The sequence below is a fragment of the Leptinotarsa decemlineata genome, unplaced genomic scaffold (genome assembly GCF_025532065.1).
Source record: "Leptinotarsa decemlineata unplaced genomic scaffold, Ldec_3_MD MMD2_tig00001719_RagTag_RagTag, whole genome shotgun sequence".
In the NCBI taxonomy this organism is placed as follows: Eukaryota; Metazoa; Arthropoda; class Insecta; order Coleoptera; family Chrysomelidae; genus Leptinotarsa; species Leptinotarsa decemlineata.
In genome coordinates this window covers 4,807,629-4,832,240 of record NW_027412569.1, presented here as the reverse complement: position 1 = coordinate 4,832,240, position 24,612 = coordinate 4,807,629, and the positions used below count along the sequence as shown (strand labels likewise).

At 36.4% G+C, this 24,612-nt stretch overlaps 1 protein-coding gene across 5 annotated transcripts in view; it reads left to right on the top strand.

Annotated features, from left to right (window-relative positions):
* Dscam2 (Down syndrome cell adhesion molecule 2) overlaps positions 1-24,612 on the top strand; it is a 521,384-nt gene that overhangs the window by 463,338 nt on the left and 33,434 nt on the right. For all 5 annotated transcript variants that reach the window (XR_012465668.1, XM_074176354.1, XM_074176353.1 and 2 more), the window contains exons 12-17: positions 3,681-3,965; positions 12,790-12,909; positions 17,264-17,437; positions 18,814-18,998; positions 20,238-20,484; positions 21,667-21,935. Coding sequence is in view for 4 of the 5 variants with exons in the window: in XM_074176354.1 (XP_074032455.1) it covers positions 3,681-3,965; positions 12,790-12,909; positions 17,264-17,437; positions 18,814-18,998; positions 20,238-20,484; positions 21,667-21,935 (1,280 nt within the window). In the remaining variant the exon portion in view is untranslated. The remainder of the gene's footprint in view (positions 1-3,680; positions 3,966-12,789; positions 12,910-17,263; positions 17,438-18,813; positions 18,999-20,237; positions 20,485-21,666; positions 21,936-24,612) is intronic.

Here is a 24,612-nt window from a genome sequence, read left to right as displayed (position 1 = left end):
ACACCTTAGCTTGGTTAGGCTGGTCCACGGTGGCATGTTTCGCAAAGGTTTTTGGGGAGTTTCAGTTCTCCTCACCCTAATTATTTCTGATACTGACCAGGAGTCCGGCGATCTCGTCCGTAAAGCCACATATTGGCTTCCCGGATAGGTCCCCCAGTCACCTGGCCGTTTCCCTATCCACCACCTGGGGACGCGCCTGATAGGTAGGCCAACCCACGGGTTATAATTCGCATACTTCATTGCTAATCTATTTGAGAATTGAACAAAAACCACCACCTGAAGAGCGTTTCAACTGCTAAAATGAAAATTTTACAGCTACCAGTGAAGATTTGCATTTTGTTTTATTGGCGCATCATCCAAAGCCTACTTGATCGAAGTATGCCTTTCAAAGTCCGCATGAAAAACCTGAAAGCTGTGAATCCAACAAAACATAAAGTGAGCTACATTTTTGAAAAGGTAATTTCAAGCCCTATTAAAATATGCAGGAAAATACAGGGTGTCTCATTGAAAAATATAGTTTTCCATCAATATCTATTGATATCTCATTCGAGAAAATAAGTTTCACACACCATTGAATTCTACATAAAAAACTGCTCCGGAAATATTTTCATTGAAACAAGGAATTATTGACAGGAAAAAACTTATAGAAACTTTTCAAAAATGCATATTTTCGAAAACATGCTCCAACTCGGAAACGATGAATGATATCGATATGTGATTTTCACCATTATGTTTATCATAAAATTTGACATTCAGACACAGTCATCACTTTTCATCTCTCGAGTTTGAAAACAGAAGTTTCCCTTTAAAAGTGTCCAATTTGCCTCACTCTGTACAATGTAGAATATTCCTCAATTTGGGTTATTACAGCAAATGCAAGTTTGAACAAAATAAAGTTGAGTTCAATTAATGATTTTTTTCAAATTCACTTCGAAAAGTATTTAAATTGATGTTTCAAATGTTGGGTTTTAATTTTTGAAGGGATTTGTTTCTAATTCACATATTGGCAACATCGCCTGTATCAAGTTGAAATAATTTATACGTACCTAGATATTCTACTTTAAAAAAGGAAAATTATCTTTATAAATCAACATTTGAGGCAAAATATAAATTATAGTTCAATACTACCTCCACAAGCCACATAAAAAACAGTTGTTCTGTTATTTATTTATATAGAGGAAGATAGGTTAGATGCACGAAATGTCATATGTTACAGAATGTTACAGGTAACAGTTTCATTGTTATTATTAGCTATAACCGATGTTGCCAAATGGTGAAATAGAAACGAATTCATCCTTTTAAATGTTGAATACATCAATTCATTCCTCTTTGTTAGGTATTTTTAATAATTTTTTAAAGAAAAAGGTTGAAATGATAAGTTCAACGGCAATGCGTTGTTTTAGAGCTCTTTTATGAAAACTACTTGATTTTCGTCAGGAGGAACATTCCCCATTATATAGCTTAACTGAGAACATGATTTACACACTGCCTATTTTGATTTCGAACCGATCAGAAACAAAGTATTATTAGATAGGGAATCGAAAGCTCTTTTCAACTAGTATTCATCTTTCATTTCCTTAAATGAAAGGAGGATGACATCCCGATTAGAGTTGAAAGTTCTGTGACTTTTTTTGGCAGAATTTGTCATGCTCATGAACAAACTTGAATCGTTTTTGGATTTCTGCGAGAGAAAATTCCCCTGACAGTTCTGCATTGTGGTACATTTTTGATGATTTACTTCGTTTATGATTTTGCAGGAATCATTTTCAGAACAGAAGTTTATGAAATTTATGAATTTTTTGATTTTTTGAGTATAATAATTCAAAAATTTGTATTTCTTGAAAAACGTATTCATTCAAAATAATGAAATGTAAAAGATGAATTGGGACTCACTTCAATGACGTTATTTCAACTTTTCTTCAATAATCTTTCCAATCATTTTCAGTTATTTTCACCAGTTTATTTTCTAGCTTTTCCATTGGCCTTTTTCCAGCATATTTGCGTGAAAGTTTTGCTGTACTAGGAGAAAATAACCTATTATATATCTATACTTCCTTCCATAACTTCCATATATATCATATGATTTGCCATTATTTTGTTGCCTCTTCCTTCAGAATTTCATTCATAATTATCATCAACTCCTATTCGACCTTGAACTTCATTCTATCACTTTATATTTTTCATTATTCCACATATATTTTTTGTAAGCATCAATGCAACCAATTTTTGATGGCTGAAATTTGTACTTTTATTGATTTCAGCTGATTATTTGATTATCATTTTTCACTTCCTCCCTTCCAAACATTTGTTACTTCATATTCATTCCTGGGAAAGAAAGTTTTTGGCTTTCTACTACTCCATCTTGATACAAAAAACAAGGATGAGGGAATCTTCCACGGAAAGGAAGGAAGTAATCAATTTTAAAATAAGTAACTCTATACATGGATGTGAAGATCATGCAAAGAAGTAACTTTCAGACACAAACTGGAAGAAAGTCCTCCTGAAACAGCTACTTTCATATAAACATTGAATTACACGAAAGAAAAAATTCATTCGAAACAAATACTTCTATATGAACACTGAATTATACACATCCATGTATAGAGTTACTTATTTTAAAATTGATTACTTCCTTCCTTTCCGTGAAAGATTCCCTCATCCTTGTTTTTTGTATCAAGATGGAGTAGTAGAAAGCCAAAAACTTTCTTTCCCAAAAATTAATCACTCCTAAAAATGTAACCCCTTCAATTCAAATATTCATTCCATTTGACAATTTACATATACAGAATTATTTTTCACAAATCTCAAGATTGGCGAAACTTCTTCTGGTAGCATTTGAATCTATGAAAAAATAATTTCGTGTGGGGAAAAATTAACTAGATACTGAATTCAGACAAAAAATAAATTAATGAAATATTTTCAAATATAGCAAAAAAATTGTTATGTAGCCATGATTATTCTCATGTTTCTTTATCCTATATTGGATTCATAATCTTTATATCAATTCAGTCATAATTTCTTGCACCATACTTTACGATTTTTCATTACCTATCTACAAGTTGGATTGAAATCCAAATTATATGATATACAACGTATCATGCGTAGCGATTCGAACTCTAATTTTTCAAAGAAATCAGTCAATTTGAGTGAAAAGAAGTTCTTATACGTTTCACGTGAATAAACATCACTAATACAGCACATTCACAGGCATTTTCCAGCAGTATCAGCAGCCCAGTCATGGATCCGCAGGAACATTCCTAGAAATTTATTTCGTGTATATATTTCCGCTAATCATGCTTTAATTACAGTTCCCCAAAAGTTAGCCCCTTCTACGCAGAGGACACCCTGCACGTCGGCGATCGAGCTAGCCTGACCTGCTCGGTGACCAAAGGCGACTTGCCCCTTACCATATCTTGGCACAAGGACGGCAGGTCAGTGGAACCTGCGCAGATGATGTCAATAACTCAAGTGGACCAGTTCACTAGCATTTTAGTGATAGAAAGCCTCTCCCCGGAGCACAACGGCAACTATTCTTGCGTGGTGAGGAACCTGGCGGCCGAAGTGTCACACACCCAGCAGCTAGTGGTTAATGGTAAACAGGCGTGCGCTCGTGCGACGCGTTTTTTAAATCCTTTTTTCCTTTTCTATCTCTGATGTTTGTTTCTCTTGTTTTCTCTCAGTTCCCCCTATAATTGAGCCCTTTTCCTTCCAAGACGGGCTATCAGAAGGCATGCGCACTCGTACCGTCTGCGGCGTGAGTAAAGGTGATCCACCCCTTGTGGTCTCATGGCTCAAGGACGGTCAACCATTGACGCCTAACCTCGGCGTCAACGTTTCGGCCCTTGACCCTTACTCTAGCCTCCTCAGCATTTCTAGCCTTGATTCGAGACACTCCGGCGATTTTACCTGCGTGGCGAGCAACCCGGCCTCAGAGGTTAGGTACACTGCAAAGTTGCAGGTCAAAGGTAACAACCCGAGCCTGTCCTTCCACCGAACACCCCTCCTCACCTCACACACACACACCCTCCGTTGCTTTGGCACATGCGACAAATGGACCCAGTGGTCAAGGTACTGTTGCACCGTCTTTTGTTCTTCTCTCACTATCACTTTTCCTTGTTTCTGATTGACGTTTGCATGAGGAATTGTTTCGTTTCGTAGTTTGTTATGTTGTCTAGCGCTTTGGTATCAATCGCAAGAATCAGATGAGAAAGAAAATTTCATTCTTGAACCAATTTACGTATTTTCGTTATGATGATATATTTATTCAACTATCAATTTTCCCATGACCAGTATAAAAAGTCATTTTGCATTCATTGCTATGAAGATTCCATAAGTATTATGGAGCAGAAGATAATATTCATTATCATAACGATTTTGAAACCGAAACTGCCAACAATGTTTTTTTGGGAATAATGTCATCTTAAAGATTATGGGAATAGAACAATTGAAAAAAATTTGAATTCAACCAAAGAGAACAACAACTCTCACTACAATACCAGCAACTACAAACATTATAACATAGGAACAAACACAAAAAAAAAGAGTATTTTCAATTGTGATACCTCACCTTTGTAGTTTTCCAGGAAAAATTAAATGAATCAGTTCAAAGTTCAATATATTTGGTTGGGAGAATCATCCAATGAAAGGAAGAGAGAAATTGATTCCAGACTTATCTCTTCACAAACATTTGTAGATCATGCAAAGATGTAACTTCAAGACACTTTGAGCCCTTCCGAAACAACTACTTGTGTATGAACATGGGAAAAACAATGTTTTCTTCTCAGTTTGTACTCCAAACATTTGTTATGGAATTGATTCAGATATCATGTTTCATCATTTTCCAAACAGAGGCAACAACACACGCTGGTTTCCGACTCTCCGAGTCTGCACATGATGATTCAGACGACAGTGACCTGTGAGAAGACCTGTTAGACATCGTAGTTCATCCTTACTGTAAGTAGTCCAACAACTGTTTGGTTTCAAACTTCGAAGGATGAATGAACGCCTTGGAGTGAGCCATTTCTGGAAGATTTCGCCAGTAGTTTATAAATCTTTTTGCCATCCAGGTGTTCAATGTTTGTTTGACAAATCCTAAAGCGATACCATTTACAGGTTCTGGTTCTATGGCGCTGCTTGCAGCCTACTCCTTTGCAAGGGAGTCAGGAGCTTCATTGCCTTCCAGGCCAGTATGGCCAGGAATCCAAATCAGAGACAATTTGTTAAGTCTTCCAATTGAGGTGAGCCGTGTTTGGCAATAAGCTACCAATTTAGACGTTGCTCGTTAGAAACCAAAAGCTTCCAACGCCGCTTGACTGTCTGAACAAATTTTTATTGACTTGTGTATGAGGTTGGATTCTACTAATCTCTCCGCATACAATTCAATAGCATAGAATTCCACTTGAAATAGAATCGCATAGGTCCCTAGGTAGGTTGATATGTCTGTCCTGGGTATGCGACTAAAAACAGCTGCACCAGAACCTGAAGTTGTTTTTGATCCATCCGTGAACCAACAACTATCCGCTCCTAATACTTCCATAGGAAAGAAGAAAACAATTAATTTCGAAATGAACTCTTCACGAAGATGTGTAGTCTATGCAGTGAAATAAAATGAAAGAAAGAGCCTTTTCAAAACAACTACTTTCACATAAACATTGAATTACACTAACTTCCGAAACAAATAACAAACTATTTTTTTTGATATTCTGATTTTGTCGATCCATTTTGATCATATGAAAAGAAAAGTGAATGTATCGGACTAGATGATTTTTTGAACATATTCAGATGTATACAGAACTTGAAAATTGTTGTAATACTATTTTTGTGAGAAATAGTCAAAAAATTTCAATTTTGGAACAACAGAAAGTTGGTAATCCGTAAATATCATAAAAATTGCTAATATCAAGTCAAAACCTGGAATGAAAGTAATAGAACTTTTATGCATCTCTGAAAATGCAAATTTTTTGAAATTTTCAAATGATTCAATGAATAAATATTTATTTATATTTATTATTTATGGTATGGATACATGTGTTTGAAATATTGAAAGCACTGACTAACTTTTCACTTATGTATATATAGGAATAAGAAATAAAGAACCTCTAAAAATATTTTCTGAAAAATATACAAAGATTTTATAACAAATATTCTTATTGGAACCAAAACAGATATCATACACTGGAATGCTACACACTCAATGTATAATAAGTATAGATATAAACTTTCGGCAAGGGAAACTTTCAATCCCAAATTATGAAAATCAATGGTGCTGATAAAAAGTTGGAAAGTAGCATTTTCATCCGAAACTTCTAGAAACACATATAAAAATTGAAAGTCTTACAGTAAGTTCTTCAGAATTTTTCTGAAATTTCGGTATATGAGTGTGTGTAACAAAAATATATTCAGTAATTAATAATGAATGTTGCTAGAAATTTCACAAATTTATATATTAAGACATGTTTCATGACATTATTCACTACTATGCGAAAAGAGCATCACGAATTAGTCAAAGAAACGCAAAAAATATATATTATTCGTTCGAATTTATCGCCTCTTTACTAATATAACAATCCTTCCAGGTACACATTCATAATTAAATCGAAAATATCAACATAACATATAGTGACTCCATTTGTTTCGAAATTTATGTGGCAAAGTGAACTCCGGTTTGATGTCAAGGGGGGGAGGGGGAGAAGTTGTTAAAAAAATAGGCATTTTTCGAATAAATAAACCTAGGCCAACGTTTTCAAATCATTTTTCATAATCGACTTCAGTACTTAATGCGTATTCTTCTTCATGTCATCTATCTATTGAAAACGGCTCCTTGAAATGGTGATTTGAGTTCTGGAAAATAAATATCAGGTGGATACGATTGCTTGGGTGAGTTTTTGGCCAGAAATTTTTATTTGCGATACACACCACAGAGAAAATATCACAAATAGTTATGTTGTTTTTTCTCAGTTCACTATGATGATATTTCCGTACATGAGAAATGGTTCATTATATCATTCTTCGAGTTGCTTCTTGCTCTTGATACAAATGCGTTGTGATTTTTGTAGATGGCGACCTGAGATTGGGACGCCGCTTAATATGTTCACACCACCGCCACGTTTTGATAAAATGATTTATAATTCCCTCACGAGTAATGCTTCTTGCAGCAAAAACCAGTAACATGTAGCCAACCCACCCTTCGGTATAATATGGTGTAGCTCAGTTTGGTCTTTCATGCGATTCAATAAAATATGAACTGTCGTCCCTTCATAAAATTAACCTACCATTTTTTGTAACACTTTTAATATCATGAATTCAGGAATGTATGGTATCCAAAATCATATTCGAAGAAAAAAGTAGAAGCCAACATGAAAAATTTGGAATTAACGAAAGTAGATAAGAAAAGGGGGGAACGAACTCAAGATGGCCGCCGTTTTGGCGAGAAATTCGAATTCATAGGTGGCGCAAAAAATTTGTTCCATGATAAGTAACAATTTAGTGTTCTATAATTTCAAAGAAAGCCAATGACGGGCCACACACATGACGTGGTTCCGGCTCAAAATGCGCGCCAAGTTTGAAATTTTGTGAAAGTAATCAATTCACTACTAATACACACAAAAAAATTAATCGAAATAAACATATCACATCTATTCAAGTAACCATGATTCATTATACGAAAACTTTATTATTCAGCAATGCCATGAGATCAAACAGAATGATGAAACCATGAGTGACCAGCTTTTCAATTTTTTTCATCATTTTAACGGTTTGTATGATAATATCGTCAAAAATTTGTGTGACCACTGAAGTTATCAATGGTTCATTGAACGTTGTATCTACGTTTCTGAAACTGGCGAATACTCAAGATATGAATGAAATGATGAATAATTCAGATACATAAAGCGAATTGTTTTGATGATGTGACTTTGAAAGTTATTGAAATAGGTGAAAGTGAAATTTTATCAATTTTCCGTAACATTACATTAAATTCATTTGAAATGGGCATGATAATAGGAAAATGGGAATTACTGGTAAAATCAGTATCAGGCTATCCGAGTTTTCAGAGAATAACATTTTATTATATGCCAAGATACTCAAGCTAGTATGATTGATATAATAACTAGCATTCAAACTGAAAGAGATAATGGATGTATCTGTTCTTGGATCAGTGCAAAGTATTTGATACTGTGAAACGGAAAAAAATCATAGTAGGTTACAGAATTACCTGTATAATAGAAAACACAGTACAGGTTATTTCAGGTAGAATTTATTCTGTTCTTTCACGTATAGTCAGTGGGCATACTTGAAGACTGGCTATAAATCAAATCATCTAAAAGAACAATTCGTTCAGGCCAGCCTCAACACCCTACACAGTAGGTTAATGGACTGACACCTATCAGAAAACAACTACTCCCCTGGCTAATACCACGAAGGGCGTTGGATTATATCCGACAGGTGTCAGTGCAGGAGTCTTCACTGAAGTTATTCCTGCATATGCTGTTGGCGATACAACTGCCGCAATAGATTTTCAATTATTGGAACACACTTGCAGACCGGTTTCGGGCTGTTTGGCCACTCGTCAGTGCAAGGTAGTGTATATCATCAACATAAAGTCGATGATTTCCGATAATTGAAAATCGAATTCCGTCAGAGTATCATTCCTCGAACTAAGCTGAAGACTACAACAAACAACAGGTTTGTCGTCGCTCCATCTGCCTGTGAACGAGGTAACCAACTGCATATCCAAATTTGCCCAATTCCTCGTAAAAGGAAAGAAATCTTTCACGTATAGTCAGTGGGCATACTTGAAGACTGGCTATAAATCAAATCATCTAAAAGAACAATTCGTTCAGGCCAGCCTCAACACCCTACACAGTAGGTTAATGGTTAATTGTTCTTTTAGATGATTTGATTTATAGCCAGTCTTCAAGTATGCCCACTGACTATACGTGAAAGATTTCTTTCCTTTTACGAGGAATTGGGCAAATTTGGATATGCAGTTGGTTACCTCGTTCACAGGCAGATGGAGCGACGACAAACCTGTTGTTTGTTGTAGTCTTCAGCTTAGTTCGAGGAATGATACTCTGACGGAATTCGATTTTCAATTATCGGAAATCATCGACTTTATGTTGATGATATACACTACCTTGCACTGACGAGTGGCCAAACAGCCCGAAACCGGTCTGCAAGTGTGTTCCAATAATTGAAAATCTATTGCGGCAGTTGTATCGCCAACAGCATATGCAGGAATAACTTCAGTGAAGACTCCTGCACTGACACCTGTCGGATATAATCCAACGCCCTTCGTGGTATTAGCCAGGGGAGTAGTTGTTTTCTGATAGGTGTCAGTCCATTAACCTACTGTGTAGGGTGTTGAGGCTGGCCTGAACGAATTGTTCTTTTAGATGATTTGATTTATAGCCAGTCTTCAAGTATGCCCACTGACTATACGTGAAAGATTTCTTTCCTTTTACGAGGAATTGGGCAAATTTGGATATGCAGTTGGTTACCTCGTTCACAGGCAGATGGAGCGACGACAAACCTGTTGTTTGTTGTAGTCTTCAGCTTAGTTCGAGGAATGATACTCTGACGGAATTCGATTTTCAATTATCGGAAATCATCGACTTTATGTTGATGATATACACTACCTTGCACTGACGAGTGGCCAAACAGCCCGAAACCGGTCTGCAAGTGTGTTCCAATAATTGAAAATCTATTGCGGCAGTTGTATCGCCAACAGCATATGCAGGAATAACTTCAGTGAAGACTCCTGCACTGACACCTGTCGGATATAATCCAACGCCCTTCGTGGTATTAGCCAGGGGAGTAGTTGTTTTCTGATAGGTGTCAGTCCATTAACCTACTTGTAGGGTGTTGAGGCTGGCCTGAACGAATTGTTCTTTTAGATGATTTTATTCTGTTCTGTTACTCATTCATAATCATTCAGTAGCCTATTGCATCTGATGGCAAACATCATGCAATTCGATCATAGGGATAATATATACAATTATAGAAATTATATTCCTCTGAAGTATTTGAAGCTTCACTCTATTTGAAGCTAGAGCTATTGCTAGGTAAGAGAGCGTGATAGCTAGTTTGGCATCCAGTGGTGATAGATCTATACCGTTACCCAGGGTGCACCACGAGGGGGCGATTTATCATTGCACGCCATCCCGGAGGTGGACAGAATACATCTCGGGCTGGACGAAAGAGATCCAACAACTATATGACGAATTTGTAGAATCGGGAGACCCGGATATAGCTGACAACCTGCTGCTGTTCCTAGACTCAACTACATTGAATAAATATAAATCAACTATAGAACACCTTGATTTCTCTCGCTCTAGCCTGAGGGCTTGGGGTTTACTCCGCAGGCTGGGAGAAGCCAGCAGAGGAAAGCACTCAAACAACTCAAATATTGACCCGAATAAGATAGCCAGTAGAATAGTTGAGGTCTCCCGCACTCCATCTGATAAGACCCACACGGTTTCTACAAACAAGCCCTGAAACAACTCAAAGCAAATACCGCACCAACTTTTAAATACTCAAGCGGCTCCACATTAGATGAAATCAAGAAAGCACTGAGTCGGACCGAAGCAGAAAAGACAGCTTGTTTTGACGGAATGTACCCCGAATTTCTGGTTCATATCGGCCCAAGAACAAGACAGTGACTCAAGAACTTCTTCAGTGATGCACTGGAGACCTCTATGCTAACACCAGAATTCAAGAGAATACGGATCATCGCAATCGTATAACCTGGAAAAGAGAGCGAGTTACCTGAGAACTACCGATCGATTTTCCCTTTTTAATTGCCGCTAAAACTCCTAGAATGCCTTATATATAACAAAATATATGTCATCATTGACGCTCGTAGTCCAGTTGAGCAGGCTTGTTTTAGGAATAGACGCAGCTGCTACGACCAGGTGTTGTCCTCAACAACTTCCATTGAGGCTGGTTTCGAAAAGTGTGAAGAAAACAGCTGTCACGGTAATTGAACTTATGGCTGCACACGACACTGTGTGGAGAGAAGAATGATGAGGGTCATACACTGTCTCAAAACTTGCCAGCTGATAAGTATCCTCCTGATCAACATAATATTCCAGGTATATATTATTGTCACCATGAGCGGCCTGAACAATGGCCTCCCTCAGGGTTCAGTACTTGCTCCATTGTTATTCAACATCTACACAGCTGACCTGAATGAAACGAAATAAAGAATTTCACCTATACCGACGACTTGGTCATTGACATCAGGAGCGAGGGCCTTAAACCAAGATTCGATAGCTCTTGTCGAATATTTCAAACGATGGCGACCTTGTCCCAACACCAGCAAGACTAAGGCCTTCCTCTTCTTTTCCAACCGTCAATTTTACTTTTAATGGCAGAGTCATCAAACGTAACAATACCCCTGAATACCTGGGTGTTACACTTGACAGGACACCTGACGTTCAGAGACCATCTTACGAATATAACCGCCAAAATGAGAACACACAATAAAATAATAAGTAAGCTCATCGGAAGGTCATGGTGAGCTGCCGCGACCATACTGCAAACCTCCGCGTTGAGTTTGGTATATTCTACGGCAGAATACTATGCACCCGTATGGTAAATAGCGCTCACACCAATAAAGTTGACGTTCAGTTGAATCAAATGAGAATAATAACTGGAAACATAAAATCAACTCCTGTGAGATGGCTTCCTACTCTAAGTAACATCGCCTCGCCGAATATATGAGGCTCAATAGCACTGGCATCAAAAAATAATGGCAAACGATAACCGATCCACGAAGAAGCCACATTCATCACACAAGAATGCCATAGGCTGAAATCGAAACATCCTCCTATCAGAACCACCTCCAAAATGACTGATGAATACAATATGAAAGAGCGATGGACATAATGATGGCTGCTTACAACAGCATTCCACTACATTCAAATAACCAACTTTGAACTAGGTTTAAATGGCTCAGTCCTCCCACGTTCCACTTGGTCAAAGCTGAATCGAATACGGATAGGACAGGGTAAATGTGCCGACTCTCTACACCGATGGGGCCTCGTCAAAAGTTTGCAGTGTGATTGTGTATCGCCCAGACAAACGATCTGCCATATTGTTTCAGACTGCCCAAACCATACTTATGGCGAAACCCTACAGAAATGGTTATGGCAAAAACCTAAAGGAATGCTCTCGAAACACGAATGAATGGTTGTGTAATTTGGACATCAATGTACATTTTGTCAGAAAATCTATGATATGATATGTGTTATAGTTCATTTTTATTGTATTCTAAAAAATCCATACCCTGTATTCCAGTATCAATTAGCATTCAGGAAACTTTTTCAACCTTGAAAATATCGAGATATTCACAAAATGAAGCAACAAAACGTATTCTACCACTAATGTTCTCAGAACCAACTGAAAATCTATACAATTACCTAAAAAAATTTTTAAAACATAGAAATGTACAAGATCATCACTGGAAGACTATTAGCTTATTTATTCGCATTATCATACTTACTTGTCTCAGTTAATGATGAATTATATATTATATTCGAAGTATAATATCAACAGAACGTATAAGTCATGGTACGCAGCTAATTTTTTATACCATCAAAAAAAGAGCTCAACAAACTCCTGAAGAATCGCATTGAAACCAAAACGTTCTCCTTTGTATTATTTCCGAAGGGCATCCATCAACCGTGTAGAGTGTGGTCAGTGTTCCCACCCACGACGGCACCATTGCAAAAACTATATGTATTTCCTTACACCCAAATAATTTTCTCAAACTCATTGATGTTGTTCCAGTACCTCCCAGATGGTTGGTAGAACCAGTGGACGTGAGTGTAGAGAGAAATCGACACGTGTCTCTACACTGCCAAGCTCAAGGAGTGCCGAGTCCAACCGTCATCTGGAAGAAAGCCACAGGTCTCTTCTCACTTTAGTAGTTTGGAATATGATATATTCATTGCTAAAAGAGTTATTTCCACACCTAAGTTCGCCCAACATTTTCGCATCCACTTTTTGATCAAATATTTGAGTCAGTAACATCAAGGTTGTTGGAATTGAACAAACGTTTATTGCTGAATCGAATGTTCCTAAATCAAGAGCTTTCAGTTTGCAACATAATTTGATGGATTCAATTTCGACATTGCAGAATGCAAGCTGAAGATACTAAACAGATACAATTATATTTGTAACAGAAATATCGGAACCGTTTCGAATGTTTATCAACTTTGCCACAATCAACCAGTGGAGTGAAATGATAGGAATTTATTTTGCAATTTTCTCAAAGTGCATCCATTATAAGTGGCTATCGATGATTATTTCGGATATTGAAAACCAAACATAATTCAGTAACTTTATGAAAGTCAAATAATACTATCATTGGTCTAGAATAAAGCTAGAACATCCACACCTTAACTGCCTGAAGCATAAAGCAAATTCAGCAACTTCATGAAGTTGTGATGCACTGTTTGGAACCTTTGGTGTTATTTTGTTAACCAAACCGTTATTTTAACACCTCGACACGTGATTCAATCATCAAGTGATCATTTTTGAGAGAAGTTTGATCTTCCTCTTGAAGATGATCACTTGGTGATCGAAACACGTTTCGAGGTGGTAAAATAACGGTTTGGTGTTGGGAAAGACTCCAGTAATATTCAACTTTTTGAAGATCAAATTGCACAGTCATTGGTCGTGATTGTCCAGACATTTACTGAATTCCTCTTGGAATCTAATATTAGTGCGCAAACTTCTTTCACATTCTACCCAACAAGCGGAAGTGAAGTATATGAATCACTGAAGAATCTAAAGAATTCTTCTGCGTCGGAGATTTATGAACTTAATACAGTGATATATAAAAAAGAAATATCGAGTCTCTCATCAGCCCAATCACTCATATCATAAACACCATTCTGACATTCCAGACAACCTTAAGATGGCAAAAATAATTCCAATCTTTGGATCAGGGGCCAGGGATGATCTAAATAATTACCGTGGGCTAGCTCTACTACCTATTTTAGCAAAATTAGCTGAGAAACTGATTTAGCTCAGAATAATTAATTATTTCGAGGAGAATAGTTTCTTCTCAGAACATCAGTATGGTTCCAGGAAAGGAAAATTTACAGCTTAAGCATTGAGAAGATCTGTTGAGTTTGTAGCCGATGGGTTTGAAGCCGCAACCCTCTCTCTCTGGCGGTTTTTGTTGACCTCCGTAAAGCGTTTGACTGTGACAATCACACTATGCTAATTGACAAGTTAAAATAAATTCTACAGTTTTTCTGACTCCGCAATAATACTGATGACCTCATACCTTCAAAATAGATCCCAAATAGTTCACTGCAATAATCAGAGCAGTTCAAGTCTGATAATACGCAAAGGTGTTTCACAAGGAACCGTTTTGGGACCTCTATTGTTCTTGATTCATATAAATGACCAACCTTGTTTGTCGATAATGTTACCTTCGATATGTTACCAGAATCGAAAAGAATTCTACAAGAATTGGGAAAACAATAGGATCGATCATCAATCAAACTACTGAGTGGTTCACAGCAAATGAACTCATTTTGAACACATGCAAGACTCAGACACTTATTTTCAATACCAAGCATACTGCCACTCAGAGCGTAAAAATTCTAGGACATATTATTGATCCCAATTCAAATTGAAAACTTCATGTAGATCAAGTAACAAGCACGTTATCAAAAGCAATATCTGCAATTAGACGGATGAAATCGCTAGGGAACTTGGAGGCAGTCATCTCTGCTTACCATGGAATTTTTCACTGTATTTTCACTGATTAACGGAAAAACAGATTTTAAACAGATTATGACTTACGGTCTAATCAACTGAGGCCAATCTTGCTACACTCTGTCGATATTTATTATCCAGAAAGGAGCCCTTTGAGGTCTGGTTGGTATAACTCAGATTGAAAGCTGTAAACCATGGTTCATTAAGTTCAAAATACTGACACTTCCGTCAGCAATTATTTATAATGAACTGATCTACATAAAAACGCACATGCATTTGTACACACTCACTGGAGATACACATAATTATCTGACTAGAATGAGATCCCATATCGCTATTCCAGATAACAGACTAACCTCTACGAATAAAAAATGTATTGGTATCAGATTATTCAACTCTCTACCAGACTTTATCAAAGAAGCTTCAATAGCCATTTTCAAAGCAAAACTGAAAACTCACTTACAATGCTCTGCCTTTCATGACATCTCTGAATTTATATTTCCTCAATGTTAGTCGATAAACTGTGTGTAACATTATTGAACCCATTTTAAATAACTTTTTTTTAATTTTGAAATTTGGAAACCAAAAAACAGTGTCGTGGAAATTTATTATAATTATTGTGAAATCCAATATGTATATTTTAATCATAAACAAGTTTTATTTAGATTTAGGATTAGGTGTAGTCAATGACTTGTCAAAACACTATGTCGTGTAATACTGACCAATAAAGTAGTACAATACAATACAAAGCTAGAACACCCAAATATCGAAACCACCCTAACAGCCTGAAGCATGAAGGTGGTGACGAAAACGCCATATATTGGATCGACAGAGAAATAATTTCACGATTATCAAAGATAAAGGGAACAAAATTTCAAAACAAATGCTTAACTTTTCTCAGCTGTAACAAATAGATTGCCTGCCTAGGATAACATTCTTCCCACTTTAGAGGTCAGGATCAAATACGTTCCCTCTTCAAAGTTCGGAAAACTCAATGCATAATGAAAAGTTTTCACATTAAGCTAAACCCTTTTCCCGGAAGATGCATTACTAAATGAAACAATTTCAATTCAGGAAGATTAGAACTTCTAATGGTAAACTTTCTAAAGTGCAGCTTCTCCGTACGTTTCTGAAATACCGATTGATACCTATAAGGCTCTTTCTCCATCATTCACCATGATGGAATTGTTCTTCAACTAGATAAATTCTTGCAGGAAAAATATCTTTTTGGTGGAGAATTCTAACTCATAACCTTCAGATCGTTAACCGGGCTCAAAACTACTAAGAATCACCTATTATTTTTTATCTAGTCAATATCAAGCAAGGCGAAAAGTAAATCGGCAACTAGCATTTCTGATGCATTGTGAGAATTGATCAGCCCTTTCCAAAGCTCATCATAATTTTTTTCTATTTTTTGGAATAACATTTCTGCTTGCTGTCAATTTTTGAGTCTGGGTTCACTCAACTATTTCCTGCGAATCATATATCGTTATCATTATATCATAACCGTTATTCATTTGGATCTTTTCTGTTTCATCGGCATTTCCTAAATTCAAATCAATTTCGAAATTCATGTGTTCAAATACCCCTACTCGATAAATTATCTTCCACCATTCTTTTTTGCGCTCAAAAACAAAGCTTTTTGGCTTATAATCATTCAGCCCTATTTCGACCAGCCAGTGGTCTCATCAATGCTGCTGAGCTGAATCACAATGCTCCTTTGTACTCAGCCGTCATCAAAAGACAAAGAGTGGGAAAAAGCGAAGGCTTTGGTTTGAAGTAGCCAGCTTGTGGAAGTTGCAGAGAAAGATGAAGTCCTCACATTATTTTTCAATATTCATGATTTGAGTGTTGTGTATATCCCATAGACGGGATTTTCGTGAGGAAGATTTTGTTTTCTTCCTACTATAAGTTAACTGATATTGAAGCTTTGAAATTACGAAAAAAATATTTTTCAATAATGCCTGTGTGAAAATGTATGAGAAAGAAAGAGAAATATATCTATACCATATAGATGTCTGCCAGATGTAATTCAATATCCAGCGTAGTATTAGCCGGAGAAGTAGTCGTTTTCCGGCTGACATTTACCAGAACCGACTTTGGTACGTTGGGAGAAGTAAATGTTTCGGGGTTTTATTTCTAAATATTCATTTTCACAAATATCAATCGTGTATGTCCTTAACATCTTTCCGGTGATTGCCATTGCCAGTGATCAATTCATTTTTCTCTTCAACCTCAACTACATCGAGTTAAGAGCAAATTTCAGGTCATCCACAATATAACCAGATAGCCAAGGATAACTTTCATCTGCAGCAAAATTTTCATTTCTAATGAACTTCTCGAAAATTGTGAAACATTATTTGACTTGATGTATTGCGTAGAAAGTTGCATTTAGGAAAATATCAATGTACAATTCGATTCTACAATTTTTTTCTAGATCGTACACTTGTATTATTGCTTGAGTACTTGTACCAATTCAAAACCAAGACCAAGTTCTTTCCGTATAATTCATCAGATTTTATTTGTTCAGCTAGTAAGTCCGGCGACTATGAAGGAGTACGAGACCACATGTATACTAAATTGTTAGGAAATGGGACTCTCTTGCTCCAACATGTGAAAGAAGACAGAGAAGGTTATTACTTGTGCCAAGCGGATAATGGAATTGGCACTGGTATTGGAAAAGTGATCCAACTGCGAGTCAATTGTAAGTATTCAAACTTTTGAATCATGTCAGAAATACGGGCAGATGACACAAGAAAACAAAAACAATCCAAAGAAAAAATTCAACACAGTTCAGCCTATAACATCACTTGTAACATCAAAGCAATGACATACTGTATTTATATATTCGATAACATTCACCCTCAACACTAATGTGTCATCATATGAGTATCCCATTTTCATTGGTAAATATTTTCTTTTGAATGTTTGCCATAGACTGAAAAAGTAATTTATCTCAATGCTCATATCAATGCAAAAATACTTGAACTCATTATCATCAACTTGACAAATCAACTCGAAACTCTGTCCTATTTCTATCAAGACTTCTCACGAATATAATGGTCTGAAATGATTTTTTTTGTAAAAGGGCAAAAGAAAAGACAAACAAACAAAACAGCAGAAAAGAAGCCAATAAGTTTCGTTCTCTATTTCGACACCTAGAAATTTTCAGCTTAGGACTAATCATTTTTTCTCCTTCGATCATGAAGGCAAAAATTCTGCAAGTTCTATGACAGATCTGGTTCTCGAGTAAGTTCGTCATTGTGACAATGTCAAAACTATTGAGATTCATTCAGATAATCTAACCTCTCCTGTTGTGTTGTTGTAGATGGAATTGTATCGGATGCTCCACCGGTATCAATGGGAGTGCCACAAGGACCTATCCTCGGACCTCCGATTTTCAGCTTGTATATCTGTGATTTTTATATGCAATATACTTCACTATGCGGACGATACGCAGTTATATATCTTTTTTCCGCCTCGTGATTATACATCTGCTCAGTCATATATTACTTTTTAACGTGTGATTTCTAACATGGAGTTATCATGCTAACTTTGAGCTCATTTGGAATTGCCGCCTTTGATGAAGAGCTGTTCAAAACACATTAATCAAAAGATTACATGCCCAATTGTCTGAATTATCTCCTTGATCATTTCAGCGTCCAGAATTTCATTTCCATTAGTTTTATTATCTAGCAATGACGGAAAGCTGCTGGCAGAGTTCACATATTTACTTGATTTTCTATGGGTTTTTGATTTCTTAACCTACCTTCATTGAAGTCTCTGTAATTCATTGAATTTCTCTATGTTACTACTTCAATATTTTCATTCATTCAGATCATTTCTAGAAATGCTAACATTTTCTTCGATAGCAACAAAATATAGAATTTCTTGAAGCAGATACATTTTCAGTAGTTCAAAAAGGAATATTTAATGGCCCAATCTTTGAATTTCATTCAAACATCGTTTTAAAAACCATTTCATTTATAGAATTTGGAAATCCGTATTGTTGATTGTGAGTAACGTTATTTAGTCAACTTTTCAGTTACAGCAGTCTCTAATCTGGTTCAATTATTTCAGCTTCTCCTTATTTCTCTGCCCCTTCCCGGCTAGTCACCGTCAAGAAAGGTGACACCGCTCTACTACATTGTGATGTGAATGGGGACAAACCAATCAGCGTTATATGGCTACGAGGGGGAAAAACGGAAATGAATCCGTCCACTAACTACAGAGTGAATGTTAAACAGGATGTTACTCCTGATGGGGTGAGTATATGGTTGAGAGCAACACATGGAAATCGATGTTCTGATAAAAATCAGGAAATAATAAAATTGACAAGATTTTTTACAAAAATGACCTTTGTGATTGTTCCCTTCAAGATGTTAATCACGGTTATGAATTGTAATTAGATTCTGGAATCTATAATAACTGATACAAATTCACATGATTTCGCTTTCAACAAATTCTTTTTTGAATAACTGTCTGAAGGGTGAATTGCAAGGGTTACTTTCCGTGAAAAGCCTTATTGAGTCCGTTTGTGTGTTTTTACTTCATTAATATATTCCAAGATATAACCATTTGCAGGATATTCCCTCAAAAATGACTTTTCACAGTACTTCTAAAAAATAATTGTTGTAGTCAATAACAAGGCTGTAACAATTTCTCATTTTCGACTACATTCGTTACCTCAGTCCTCATCCGGCCTATCACCTCGTTCTCTACTACATCCGCTTCACTAATCACCTCATTATCTCTATCACCATCTCTTTGTCGGTTTTTCACATTTCTCTGATGTTTGTGTCCCATTCCTCTGGTGATAGTTTGCCCTTCCATCTGATTGGCTCAGTCCTCTCAGGCTCGTTGAGGTCTGACAGCAAGTACAGTAAATTCGTCGGCGTCTGATGGTTTTAGTTTCTCTCACAGTCTCTCCATGCAGGTCTTCGACAGACTAGAGTGTTGAATCACATTAGCTGAACAAAGATATCAAAAAAAAACTCAACAGGCGGAGGAACTGGAGTATCATCTCAAAAAAAACCTCTCCTTGCAATAACTTTCCAGAAAAACCAACACTATCATCATTTCAATATACTATTCTGGGCTCTCATTTCCCTGGTGATCAAATATTTCCATTTCCTTGATGGTAATTCGTAGACGGAAATTACCGAATGCACTTGAAAAGAAAATCACCCATATCCTCTAAACAAAAAAATAAAAAACAGATACACTTTCGCTGGTATAGACCAAGGATCAGAAACTCATCCTTCAACGCCTTTAAAATGGAAATGACATGGCAAGTATTCGGAAGATCAAAGAAATCTGATGTTAGAGTGAAAAAAGTGGTGACCATGGTTCATCTACATCAAAACTGATAAACGATAAATCCTATTTCAATCCGTTTATTTTCATTCAGTTCAATTGTGTTTTTGTATATCATCGTGTAGCGATAATGGCTTCATTTCCATGATTGATTTCTTCATGATTTTGTGAACTTCAACTATTTTCAGGTGGCTGCAGAGTTACAAATCATCAACGCTGACGCGAAAGACAGCGGTGCGTACTTCTGTCAAGCTAGTAATATGTACGGTAGAGATCAGCAGCTGGTACAACTGATGGTTCAGGAACCACCAGGTCCGCCACAGAACCTTGAGGCGGCTATGATAAGCAGCAGATCTGTTAACTTGAAGTGGCAGCATAAATCTGGAGACTCGAACGAAGTTTTCAAATTCATTGTTGAATACAGAGAACTGGACAGTAAGTACTTGATCTTGTGTGAGTCTATAAGTATGTCACGCAAACCCGTTGCACTCAGAAATACTCGAGAATATAATACCCGAGAACCGGAGGCATAAGGTCACTCATTTGTTTTATATCGATGATCTTCAACATTATGGCTCCGGAGAAAAGGTCCTCCATCAGTCTTTGAGAGTGGTGGAACAGTACATGAATAATAACGGTATGAAATTTGGGATAAACAAATATGCGACAGTCTTTATCAGAAGAGGACGATGCGAAGATTATTGAAAGGATGTATAGCTCGTAGATGGAAGAACTCTACACCATAGATCCTACAACAAGGATGCCGGAGTGACTGATATTACCTCAGGGTGGAACACTGATATTACCTCACGAGAGGCAACATCAGTGAAGAATTCTCTCTGCGACCAGTATCATTATAAACTCCGACAAATCTGGTCATCGGAATTGTCGGTAAAGAACAACTTTGCTGCTAAGAATATGCTTTTCGTTTCAATCTTACTCTACTCTTTTGGAGTAGTGAAGTGGACATGGGAGGAGATGTATCAACTCGACGTAAAAACTCCTTTCTCATTCCAAATCATGAGTTCTACGATTGTACTTTCCCGCGCAACAAGGAGGCCGTGTACTTTCCAGTTTGGAGTGTCTACATAACTGAATGGTACTGGATGGAGCCCTTGAAGGAGTTCGGATCTCCTTTCCTGCATGGTCCGCGACCATGAGAGAGGCGAAATTGTTGTTCCTTTTCGGGACAGCTATCCAAGCAGCTAATGAGCTTGATTTAGTTTTCGACAATGAACGAGGTGACCACAACTTTTTTATCGAGTTAGAATCCGTTCAGCAAAAAGTCACATAAAACCGCATAGATTTATTTACTGCTACGGCAACACAAAGATGAGCCAATGCATAGTGTCTTCTTCAACAACATTGAAGACCTCGAGTGCATTCACAACATGCTCATTAAATTCATAAAATGATATTACCCAACGTCAATTCCTAATAATGATAGGTAATCATCGCTTCACTCTGTTATTCAAAACTCTAACCATAGGGCTACATAACCCTTTTTGCAGTTCAAACACTGCTTCCTCACACTAGAGCTGCAGGAGATGAACTATACTTCGTACTCACCTCAACTGAGCTGTCTCCACTCAATTCCTTTCTTTTTTTTCAATTCAGGGTCATGGCACCAAATTGAGTTGACCGATTCTCCACTACCTTTCGTCGCCCTAATTGAAGACCTGAAACCTGCCACGAAGTACATCTTTCACGTGATCGCTGAGGGTCCAGCAGGAAAGAGTTCGCCAAGCGAGGACCTCGTTCTCAGGACGGAACCGCAACGTCCTGCGGGTTCTCCATTGAATCCTGCAGCCAGAGCGATATCTTCTACCGAAATTTTAGTGACTTGGTCTCCTCCAATGCCGGAATTGAGGCACGGTGATATTCAGGTGATTATCCAATTCAAAATATTTCCAGCCAGCGAAAAGGCATGATTTGTTGAAGTTATCAGGCATAATGTATATCAAACAAGCTAACCAAAACTTGACGAATAGAATTTGGAACCTCTGGCGTGGAATATTTCTATTGAAACCCTTTTTGCTAACCAAGTTAGCATCATCAGTATGTGAATAAAACTTCTTTTGAATATTTATATAAACTATAAACTAAATACAAATGCATCACGAACCGATGAAACAATAATAATAATTATATATAATGAGCTCCGTCTTTCATAAACTCAAGGAACATAGTGAAATTGTACTTTTTTTCTCGGGTGCATATCTATCTGTACGGAATCAGGTAAAATGAGACTGTTTTTCTTGGTTAAGCTGATAACTTGTGACCAACGTATGCACTCCTTGGTATCGACTCCAAGAATGAAGGCGTGAAAGCAACAATGATCCAGAGATAGATACATGCATGAATAATAATTCTCTGCATGAATAATAATTCACAAGTATTTCATCTGCTGGCAAGTCAAATAATATCTGGAACTTTTGAGATTTCACTTTCAGAGATGTAGTATCTTCATCATCAATTTTAGCTTCATGTCTTGTGGCAATAACAGACTCTATTTTACATGTTACAAACTCTATTATATCATCTTCACTATCAAAGGAATGTAGAGTTTTGCACACGTTACTAAAAAGCCAATCCCAATCTTGCAATATTTCTTTTCTTGTCATGGCACCAGCTACCAAATAATATACTTCAGAAGACGGTGTTTGATGTAATATTCTGTAGGGTGCTGACTTTGTATCAAAAATACTGTCCATCGTCCCAACAAGAAGTGATGATAACCCTATGATATGTTCATGACCTTTTCGATGTTGAAGTACAAAGTAGATGAAAGATTTCTCGCTTTCCCAGAATGCATTGGCTATAAGAACTTCCTGAGGTTTACTTGTGATATACTGTGGAACCTTTGGTGTAGTAATGAATATTACTGGAGTTTTTTCCCAACACCAAATCGTTATTTTTACACCTCAACACGTGTTTCGATCACCAAGTGATCATCTTCAAGAGGAAGATAAAACTAATAACTACTCAAAACTAAAGCTACTAATACTAATAAGGTACATCATAGAGATAGGTAATCAGTAATACCACCCATACAATTGTACCACCCTAAATTAATTTTACAATTGGCCTTTCTATTATTTACAATATGTCCTTATGTATGTTTGAATGTTACAGCTATATATAGAACAATTTTCAGCTATATAAAATTAGTTTCACAATATTGCCTATCTAAATATATTTACAATGTGTCTTATTGTAGTAATCAGTAAACCCAACAATATTATTTCAACAAGCTATTCTAGATGCCTAGATGCCTATGAGAGTGTGGAAATAAGTAAACATAATAATATTATGAATAACGACAACGGACCAATACCAAATAGCATACTATATAGCTTGTTGAAATAATATTGTTGGTTTACTGATTACTACAAAAAGACACAATGTAAATATATTTAGATAGGCAATATTGTGAAACTAATTTTATATAGCTGAAAATTGTTCTATATATAGCTGTAACATTTAAACATACATAAGGACATATTGTAAATAATAGAAAGGCCAATTGTAAAATTAATTTAGGGTGGTACACTTGTATGGGTGGTATTACTGATTACCTACCTCTATGATGTACCTGATTTGTATAAATAGCTTTAGTTTTGAGTAGTTATTAGTTTTATCTTCCTCTTGAAGATGATCACTTGGTGATCAAAACACGTGTCGAGCTGTGAAAATAACGATTTGGTGTTGGGAAAAAACTCCGGTAATATTCCTGAGGTTTCACAAACATTTCGAAATATCATGCCAATTTCTAATTAAACAAAGAGCGAAAATAATTTACTTGGTAGTAAATTCACATTTAGGCACATTTTTATAATAGCAATACAACTGTAGAGCAGTGATAATAATATTTATTTGGAATAGAATGTCACTAATAAATAAATCTACTATAGATGAACCTTTAAAAATATAGAATTACATTAATAGCACAGATTACATTCAGCTGGGCCTCTATGTTATTTAAAACTTGTCGTAAACTGGTCTCAACAACTTCAAACGTTCCTCTCTTATTTTGTGTCCGTTCTCTATGCCATGTTGAGAAACATCGAAACACGTTTTGCTTATAGCTTGCTATCAAAGTTCACATTCATAGTCCAATTATTCACTCCCGAAGTTAGGTTAACGAAAATTAAACGATAATTGCCTTCCCGTTCTTATTTCAACAAATTCAAAAACATATCCATTCTGGAATGTGTCTTATATCCAACGAATAAAAATAATAATATTGATACTAATAATAATAAATATATCAATCTCAAGAAACATTACATGTTTATAGAAGAAACAAAGTGACATACTCAAAATACTACAACAAATAATAAAAACAAATAAAAATTTGTGAAACTAGAAAATTGTCAGCCTATTAAAAAATATATTTTTTCAGTTGTATTTTGAATTTCATATAATTCAATTTTTCATATTGTTAGGTATTTCATTATATGAATTAACTCCATCATGAAAATTGCATTTCAAACCAAATTAACTTTTGTGCATATTTGCACATGCATATTTTGAAATAGTATATTCCCCTAATATTAAATA